The sequence below is a fragment of the Phaenicophaeus curvirostris genome, chromosome 3, assembly GCF_032191515.1.
Source record: "Phaenicophaeus curvirostris isolate KB17595 chromosome 3, BPBGC_Pcur_1.0, whole genome shotgun sequence".
Lineage (NCBI taxonomy): Eukaryota > Metazoa > Chordata > Aves > Cuculiformes > Cuculidae > Phaenicophaeus > Phaenicophaeus curvirostris.
The window spans coordinates 18,467,925-18,477,818 of record NC_091394.1 but is presented as its reverse complement, the minus strand read 5'-3'; the positions used below and the strand labels follow the sequence as shown (position 1 = coordinate 18,477,818).

General features: G+C 48.5%; 1 protein-coding gene across 1 annotated transcript in view; it reads left to right on the top strand.

Annotated features, from left to right (window-relative positions):
- Positions 1–2,645: 2,645 nt before the first annotated feature.
- LOC138718513 (hydrocephalus-inducing protein homolog) overlaps positions 2,646–9,894 on the top strand; it is a 67,242-nt gene continuing 59,993 nt past the window's right edge. Inside the window, exons 1-4 of the mRNA XM_069853023.1 lie at positions 2,646–2,765; positions 3,299–3,424; positions 5,306–5,425; positions 6,096–6,230. Coding sequence (XP_069709124.1) covers positions 2,646–2,765; positions 3,299–3,424; positions 5,306–5,425; positions 6,096–6,230 — 501 coding nt within the window. The remainder of the gene's footprint in view (positions 2,766–3,298; positions 3,425–5,305; positions 5,426–6,095; positions 6,231–9,894) is intronic.

Here is a 9,894-nt window from a genome sequence, read left to right as displayed (position 1 = left end):
TAGGGGACTGTGATATAGATCAGGACTACATAAGGCAACCTCAAGTCCAAAGTAAGTGTACATCTTAAAGTAAGAGTTTGTGTTAGCAAAGAATACAATAACAGCTGAGATTGATACTGGAAGGCAAGAGGGAAAGAGAGTTTACGGGAGGTAGCCCCAGTTTGAGAGTTATGAACAAAGTAATGAGAAGTTAAGAAGGAAGATCTAGGATACCAGGAAAAATATATGCTTCCTCCCCTAAATATGTGGTTTTAGATTACAGAGTTGCTGGCAAAGGAACCGCCTGGAAGAATGATAAAGAATTCCTAGCCAATAGAAGTAGGACAGGAGGCACTTGCAGGTCTCTTCTGTTTCTCATATTTCTGTTCCCTTAGTTCTGTTCAACGTGTTCGTGACCCATGTGACCATGTTATGTTAAAACTGGAATGCAATGACAAAACTAGGCGTCTCTCATGAAGTGTATCAGACTTATAATATATTAAGAACGTCACGTTCCAATTTACCTTACTGTATTACAGAGTTATTACCAAAACATATGACTTTATTGAGAAGCTTGGGGTTTTTTTCTTCATCTTGCTGCATTTTTAGAAGATCTGCTTATTTTATTTGTTGTTCAAATAAAGTAATGAAATCAAATAAGGAGTAAGTTCTGCATAATGGATAAAAACTTGTCTGTGGAAGAATATCACATGCTAAAATAGACACAGTCAGCATAAAACTGCATGCAGAGGCCGTTGTCTTCACAGCACAGAATGCCGATGTCCCGGAAGGTGAAGGCAATGTGCTGCCTGTTCCTCAGCTGGAAATAGTACAGGAGGATGGTCTCTTGCACACAGCCCTCCAAGATGCTTGTCAGGAAAGAGGTGGCTCGCAAGAGCCTCTGGTAGTCTAGCAGCTTGACCCTGACATCGACCTGCGAGGAGGAGGAACATCATCACCACCTCTGCAGCCATGGTTCCATCTGAGATTCACAGAATCACGGAATAACAGAATCGGTAGGTTGGAAAAGACTCACAGAATTGAGTCCAACCATTCCTATCAATCACTAATTCCTCGCTTTCCCAGCTTCCTCTGCACAGCGGCTGTGAGGCTCTGGAGATGGAAGTCAGGCAATAGATGTGGATGACAGCTCATCTACCCCAGAGATGTTGCCACAATCAGACAGGCCCTACCTCCATATTATAGCTACCTCTATGGGGAAGAAAAGACAGGTTATAGTGGCAGAGGACTCCATTCCGAGGGGAACAGAGGGTCTGATATGCCAGACAGACCCTCCCCTTCGGGAAGTCTGCTGCCTCCCTGGGTCCCAGGTTAGGGGCATCCCTAGGATGTTCCTAGCCTGGTACAGCCCTGTGCTATTGCCCATTCCTGGTCTTCCATGTGGGATTTTATGGAGCTGCAATGCACAGCCCAAGGGCAATCAAAAAGAGACTTCAGGGCCTTGGTATGTGCGAGAGTTCGGCTACTTGTGTTTTTACAAAATGGAAGTTCTAGCATTAAGATGGAGGGCCTTGCTGAATTGAACTTGTAATATTCCTGCAAAATATGTTTGCATAAGCTGTTTTTCACCAAGAAATGGCTGAGCAAGTATTTTGGAGAAGAAAAATGTTATCTCCTGATACCTTTCTGGTACAGTACAAGATACACTTAGGAATTTAAGAACTTATATACAACAAATTGGGTAGAGAAATCTAATTTATTAAAAGCAGCTGAGTAACTGCCTTGTATTAGCTTTGTGATAGGCTGTAAATTTGGGGAGAGGGTGGTGTTGCCCTGAAAAGATATGGCCTATAAACTTCTTCAGTTTTTGATAAAGGTTGAGGACTTTCCTGCTTGCCAGAGGGAGATGCTCCTGCAATTGCAATCACGAATAAAGAAAGAAATAATGCTGCTTCATAAGATGCATGCCTCAGTTTACCTATTTGACTCATGAGCAGTTCTAACCTAAGGGAGGTGTGGGGAAGATGAACAGATGTCATCTTCTTGGAGAGAGTTATTTCATAATTTGCAGTAGGTGGATGGGAACTCCCTGCTGGAGCTGTGTGGGCATTAGCAGCCCTTTGGGAGGCCTGGGCTCTCGTGATGTGTTCGCGGTCTCCCCCCTCTCCCCTGAGCTGACAGACACTGCTCTGGATCCGGGGGGCTGCGGGCAGGCACCACACCTCTGCAGGGACCTGGTGGGCGCTGAGGACCCCTCCGTGTCTGACATCACATTCCACAGCCCTGCCTCCTGCTCTGTGACCTCACTATGCCGGGTGGGTTGGGGCAGGCTAGGAGTCCCCGTCGTCGCCAGAGGACAAGTGCAGTAGCCCACTGACGGTGGAGCTGCTTTGTGCGTCCCAAACCGCGTCCCTTGCGGAGTGGGAACATACAGATCTCAGACTGCTTCAGGAGCGCACAGACTGCTTGTCACAGGTTGTCCAGCCTTGCTGCTTGGCTGAAGGGGGGAAATAACTCAGGGTTTTACTTCTATGAATCCCAACTCCGCAGCTTTAACAGGGTCTGCTCAAGAAACAGGGTGGGGAGGCCCCCTGTTCACATAGGAAGGATGCCAAAGCCTGGAGACACAGGGGTATCCTATCTGCCACAAATGGGATTTCTAGATTTTCAAAGTCCCGTTGTTGCTTTTTCCAGGTGACTGAGACATGGCTACTGGTAGGAGCTATCAGCCTGTGGGGCTTCCCAAGAGGGCTGATGGATTCCAGAGCAAAGTGGCAACATCTCGTGACTGGAAGCGGGGCAGAGAGGCAGAGAAGCCTCTGACTGTCAGTACAGTCCAGGTAAGAGCTGTGTTTGGGCTGTGAAGTTCCCCTGTGTCCCTCCTCTGCCCACTTCTCCTGCTGTCCAGCAGCACTGGGAAGCTGGCCGCGGGCTCCCGTATGTGTGCCACTGTGCTTGTCAGAGGTGGCTCTCATGGTGCAGTGAGGTTTGGGTTGTGTGCTGCTTCAGGGCAAGTCCAGAGTCTTGCCTGAATGTACCACTGGAGCCAAGTTAAACGATTTTCCTGGGTGTTCAGCTGGACTAGCTGGAGCATGAGAGTGTACTTCTTTCCATCCTCTGTGGGTGGGCAGTGATAGCTGCTGTCCTGCTGGCACACTGGCCAGGGCTGCTCCAGCTGTACCAGACCTCCAGGAGCTGGGCGTGTGGTGGGCTGCTCCAACTCTGGCTGAAGACTTGGAGACATGACTGGACCCAGATAGAAGAGGTTCCAAACTTACCTGTCAGTGGCATTTGAACAAGTAAAGCCTTTCTGGACCAATTTCTGTAGCTCTTGCTGAGCTGCTGTTCTGTGTTTCAGCTCATTCCTTCTGCCTTTGTGAAGGAGAAGTCTCTCACCACCAAGCAGACGCTGGCCCGTACTCAGGAGGTGAAGCTGCCCCAGATTACCCAGCTTCGAGATATGAGTGAAGCCTCTCATCACAAGGTAGCCTTTTCCTTCTCTTTGCTTTTTGATGTGATATTTGCAGAAGGTGCATGCTTGTAACAGGCTTGCCTCCAGCTCCTCCAGACACCTTGGTGACTGGGCTCTGTTGTACTTTCAAACTGCTGGGGGGCAGTGGTTTCCTTCTGCTAGGGGAAAAAGAAAGCATATTTTGCCAGTGAGACATTGAAATCCTGATCTGCACTAGGCTGATATAAATAACCTTCGCTGAAGTTGGTGGATCTTGCTGGAGTCAGCTCCCATCCCAGTTACCGTGGGTAACCACAGTGCTGGGGGAAGACCAGGGCAGAACACAAGGGCATGACGACCCTGTCAGTTTACATCCTCCTGCTGAACCTGTGAAATGCCTGGAGTCAGGACTCCCTCAGGGGTAGTAGCACTGGCCTCTTGAGGGGATTGATGCAAGGACTACTGCCTGATGAGCAGAAGACCTTTATTAAGGCTTAATGGCTCCTTTATATATGTTAACTGGTAAGAACATGCCATGTATTCTTTACAATGATTGGGTTCTGCTACTTGTTCCCCCACCTAGGCCAGAAATATTATTGGCTAAGATTAACTGGTCATGCGCCGTGGTATTTCTTCTTGTTACTTTGCTTCTTCTTCTCTGAGCCAAAGTCTTTTCAAAGACAGCCTCCATTTCCCTGTGTCCTTCGGCCTGCAAAACCCTCCACAGCCTCTGAAGGCTGTAGGCCCTGTGGTAATTGCTTAAGATTTAACAAAACCAATTGCATTAATGTTTTGGGTTGGAACAACGTGTGGAACTCTTAGAAGGGTGTTACGTTTGCAGCCTGCGGGATGCTGCCAGCTATATGGGGGACTCGCCCTGGGCAGAGCGGAGTGGATGTGCTTTATCCTGATCAGTGGTTTCTCAGATATATGTTTAAATCTGCTTTTCTCACATGACTGCTCAGTGTCCAAACGTGTTGATGACTGAGGTGGGCTCTTGAGCAGAAAATTGCCAGCGTAAGACCTGTAACAAATTGGTTAAGGATTGCCCTGGCCTGCACAGGGGCTTGGGAACACATCAGACAAGCACACAAGTAACTAGCAGCCGCTGGCCTCAGCATGGCCAGGACCTCTGTGGAGGAGCAGGGGACCCACCTGTGCCTTTAGAGTGGAAACAACACAGCTGCAAGTGGGGAGAAAAAGCAGGGAGGAATTTTCTGATTAACGCCTCTGTCAACACTTGCTGTTAGTGTGTATTTTCAGACATGCTTCTGCAGTGGCATTAAAGAAAACAGCGGTCATAGAATAAAAATAAAGAATCCACTTAAAGTTTATGGAAAAGGAGATGCCAAGACCACTCTTGCTGGTAGCTTAGCTGCAAAGAGCTGAATCTTACCACCATCCAGCATTCACCTCACCTATCTTTTCCCTGACTTGAGTGTTACCTCCTGGGGTGCTGGTTTCTAGGCTCTGTAACAAAAGAAATACTGAGGGCCATGTGGGGCTTGGTGCCTCGGTCTTACAGTAAAGATCATCCCAAAGTTGTCTGCCGTGGAGCAACTTTCACTTGCTCCATGAGTACTTGTGGCTGTTTCAGTAAGTGCTCTGGAGCTGTGTGACCACATTAATAGAGGGCTCAGCTGGAGGTAGGCTCTGCTTTGCCTTTTTGAGAAGGAAGCCTCTTGGAGAAATGCCTACTAAGGAGATTCTTAGTTTGAGCCTGCTTAAAGTGGTCCAGAAATTATTGATTAGCTCAGAACGTGGATGGGTAAGCTCCTGTTTCCTGAGAGTGAGCCAGGCAAATGCGCTCCCCAAGGGGCACTATACTTCTGTGGAGACCAGTCTTGGATTCTTATTCATGAATCTTCCTCCCAGAAGCTGAACCACTCACCACTGTCTGTCTTGTGTCTCCAGTTCTCAGCAGTTGACCTGCAAAAGAGCTTGTTCCAGCCTTTCCCGTTGGAGTTGGTATTTCAGAACTTCGTCCCCGCTGAGGTCTATGAAAAGGTAGTGGTTCTGAGAAACAATGACAAGGTAAGTGCTGGGACATGAAGGTTTGATCACAGAATCACAGAATGGTTTTGCTTGGAAAAGACCTTTAAGATCGTTGAGTCTAATCATCGATCCAGCCCTGCTAAGTTCAACAGTAGACCATGTCCCAAAGTATGACATCTACTCGTCTCTCTGTTTTCCTGTGTTCCTTTTTCTCTTCTTAAGCTTGCTTTTATTGCCAGTAAGGCCATGGTGTCTGCCTTCTCTTGCTGCTCTGCGTGTGTTGCTCTGTGGCACCGTGGCTAGACTGCCTCACTCACGCCAGGTCTGTTACAAGGGACTTTTTTCCTTCCTCCAGGATAACAAATACTGTTTGACCTCCCGCTTTGGAGGTGGGACTGCATGGATGTGTGTAGGCAGAAGCAAGCAGGATCTTTGGGCTGGTTGATGGTGTGACTGTAACTCCGTACTGCTGGTGTCTTCCCCGCTTGGTGCTTCCTTCCCAGAGAGGTGTTGCCCGTCTGCCTCTGGCCTAGAGCTGTTTGCCCAGGCAGAAGGGATTTGAGCCCACCCTTGTGTGGTCTTCACACTTACCTCTGGAGTGAAAGGTGCTCTGGCAGGGAGGCTGAGGAAGGATTTTGCCAGGGTGTGGCCAGGTCTCGTCTTGTGTTTCCATGAGCGGCAAAATTATAGTTTCATGTCTTTCCTTCAGGTTCCTCGGCTGGTGATGGTCGCCATGGAGAGCTCACCATATTTCAAGTTGGTCAGTCACAATCGTGTCTGGCAAAAGGTACTACCGGGCAGGACTGCAACTTTCCGCATCCATTTCATCTCTGAGAAGAACGAGGTAAGAGTGGAGGCCCCAGGAGGGTTGTGCCTTCAGTGGAAGATGAACCTACAGGGCTGGCTTTGGAACAGGACATCTGGATTTGAGGAACTGTGCTGGTTTTATTGGGGTGGTACTGGATCTAGAACTGGGGGAACCTCTGTCCATGTCGTGAAGATGATGCTCTCACAGTCTGAAGGCTCTTCAGTGTTTCAGATTGCTTTTATCCGTTAGTGCTGGGCCATGTCTGCTGGCATCAGGGACAAAAGATTCTTCTGGCCATGATTGGGCAGCCTCTCAAGGATTTGGTTTCTAGCATCTGTCCATTGCTGTGTCGTTATGGGTTTGCTCCCCTAATTATAAATACAGAATTCTGTTTAGAAGTGACGTGTGATTTGGAGGACCCGAAGTGAGCCTGATCAGAGCAAGGACCACCACCTTTTAACTCTGGAGTCACTTTAATGTCCATCATGTTGGACACAGCAGTGAGACAGCCAGACACGACGTCTGAAGCCATCCCTGGTTTTGCACGCTTTCACATCCCACAGCCTGCTGTGAGCTCTGCTCCAGGCTGTTGGTGTTTAGATTTAGTTTTACAACTTGTGCTACCCTCAAACAGCATGGATATAGAAAACTAAAGAGAAAGTACCCTGTGATCTCTCGCTCCCCATGCTTAAGGAATTATCTGTTTCTTTGGAGAGACTGAGAAGTGATTTAACATCATTAATATTTAGGGTAAAAGTTATGCTGACTCAAGGCAGTTCTGTAACTGTGTAAGTGACACGAGCTTCATCTCATTGAGACAAGATTTGCCAAATACACGGGTGCCTCTAAAATATGATTTATTAGTAACAAATAGTGTTCATTTTTGGGGTGGAAGAGGTAAATCAGTGCCCAGGAAAGGCAAAGCGCCGCTCTTCAAGTTTAGAGAGGCAGCAGAGCAACATATGAACGTCACCACAAACAGAAGCAGGGCGAGGCAACCCCAGAGAGCACTGATGTCCAATACTTTGTCCCTTGTCTTACCCTTGAGCAGGCGAGTGTGTGGAGGAGGGAGCTCTGCCAGTGAGAGCTCCTCTGCACAGCTTCCACCACACCCAGGCAGTTTCTGCTGAGGAGCATGGAAGAACTGACAGTGGAGTAGAAATGTTGGATAAATTGAATACAGTTTTGTCTTGTTCTTGGCGGAGCGTGAGTCACTGCAGTACCAGGGTGCTGCAGCTCAGCTGGAAAGTGCATCAGCAGCGCACAGTGTATCAGTCAGAAGGGGCACAGCACCTGCAAAGCCTCCTGTGCTGTGCATGCAGTTGCCTGTGTGCAGAATACCTGCTTTTCTTTGTGGGAGGTGTAGGAGTGCTGCCTTTGAGCTTTCTCTGCCTCTCTGCTGTGGCATCATCCCCAGGGACTGTGGATGTCCCCATGAACTGGGATGCAGGTACAAACTCCTCCATCATGGCTGGAGTCCTCCTGCTGTGGGGTTGGTTTACAGAATTCTCTTGCTTTGAATTTATTCTTCCCTGGGGTAAATCTGACTTCAGTTGCCTGCTGCAAGGACTTCAGAGAAGTATTTAGGTCTGGTTATGCAGCAAAAGGGATGGCAGTTTGCTCGTGTACTGGGCAGCTGTAAGGGTCCCAGGCCGAAGCCAGGAGGGTTTTGTTTGGAATCGCCCAGACGATATAAAAACGAGGTCAAGTGCCGTAAATCAAAAGGGTTTTCTTTACTGCAAAAAAGGCAGAAGATGAAAGGCAAGGTAATATGAGCAGTGATAGGAAAGTGAGGAACAAAGATAGAAACTCAAGCAAGAGTTCAGAATAGGATTGCAAAAATAGTTACCACCATGGGTCTTCAAGGGTCCGTGTCTCAGCAGCCTGGTGAAAAGTCAGGGGTCCCACAAAGAGTTAGTGGTAGGCAGAGGTGAGCGTGCGAGTTTTTTGGATGCTTTTATAGCTTCCCTCAGTCCAAGTTGTCATGTCCGCCACAGCTTCACCCATCTGGGCCTGGGCATTGTCACGCAGTGTCTCCAGCTCAAGTCTGCTTCAGCTTAGAAACAGCAGCAATCCTTGAGACAACGATGTTTTAATCTGGCTTCTCACAGCAGTTAAGGTTGTTGTCGCTGTGACAGTTATTTTTGTTAGCCTGTGTTTGCAAAGAGCCTGAAATGACATCTCTTCTCTAAGTGGTTGCTGTTTTTTCAGTGGGTGCTCATTCAAATGTCAGTGGTGTCACTTGGAAAGCCAGAGCTCATACGTGATTGCTTATCAGACGTGAATAAGAGAAGAGGAGCCTTTGTCTCTATTTTCCTTACTGCTGAGAGCTCTATGAAGGATGAAGTATTCTCATGAAAATCTAGAGCCTGAAGCTACGTCCAAACCCAGCATCTTTAATGCATGGAATTGATGCAGCCCCTCTATCACCCAGGTTTTTTTGGTTTAGAAACCTACACTAAAACAGTCTGCAAAGGGGCTGCAGTTGTAAAACGAAACCTAATTTTAAACTTGTTCCAGCTGTACCCTGGCTGTGAGCAAGTGTGCAGCAGAGCTGGTAGCACAGGGCAGTGCTGCTGGGGAGAATTGTAGCTTTTCTCTTCTCCCAGGGAGGGCTATTCAAGCTTTCAGAAGCTTAAAGGGTCATAGGTTCACAGCAGTGTGAGCAACCAGCTTCTGCCTGGCACCACTCTTTCCTTGGGTTTCCCCCTGTTTGGCCTGACACTGCAGTCGGCTTTGATGCCTGGTCCCACTTTGGTGACGTCCTGGAGCTTGGCCAAAGGGTTGGCACATGCTGAAGCACTTTACCGAGCCAGGCTTTGTGTGGGAAGCTGTCTCCCAGGGCGTCCCCGGAGAAGGGACTCAGCACAGAACGTGCTTGTGCATGAATGGCAAGAGGCAGGTTTCTCTCTTGAGGTCATGCTTGTCTCTGTGAGGCCAAATCCTTGTTGCTCTGCCTGGCCTTGGAGTCTCTGGAGAAGTCCTTTTCCCTGTGGGTTGCTGTGCAGGTGGTGCCAGCACCCCTCACCAGCAACAGAGCTGTGAAGGCTGCTTTTGCTTGTTTCCTGGGGGAATTTATACCTTGAGCTCTTACTTATGTTGCTGTTGATCCCCTCACTCCTAGCAATGACAATGACTTGGAAATTGTTTTCTTCTACTTTGTCAAGTTCCTCTAGCTGGGCTCAAAGAGTGGTGGGAAATGGGGTTCAGTCCATCTGGAGGCCAGTCACAAGTGGTGTCCCCAGGGCTCAGTGCTGGGTCCAGTCCTGTTCAATACCTTTATCAATGACCTGGATGAGGGGATCGAGCGCACCCTTAGCAAGGTTGTGGACAATACTAAACTGGGAGGAATTGTAGATCTGCTAAAGGGTAAGGAGGACCTGCAGAGGGATCTGAACAGGCTGGATCTATGGGCTGAGGCCAATGGATTCAAGAAGGCCAAGTGCAGAGTCCTACACTAGGGACACAAAAACCCTGTGCAGTGCTACAGACTTGGGGAAGAGTGGCTGGAAAGCTGCCTGGCAGAGAAAGACGTGGAGGAGTTGGTTGACAGCAGCTGAACATGAACCAGCAGTGTGCCCACATGGACAAGAAGTCAAATGGCCTCTTGACTTGTATCAGAAACAGTGTGGCCAACATGACCAGGGAAGGGATTCTGCCCCTGGACTCAGCAGTGGTCGGGCTGCACCTTGAATACTGT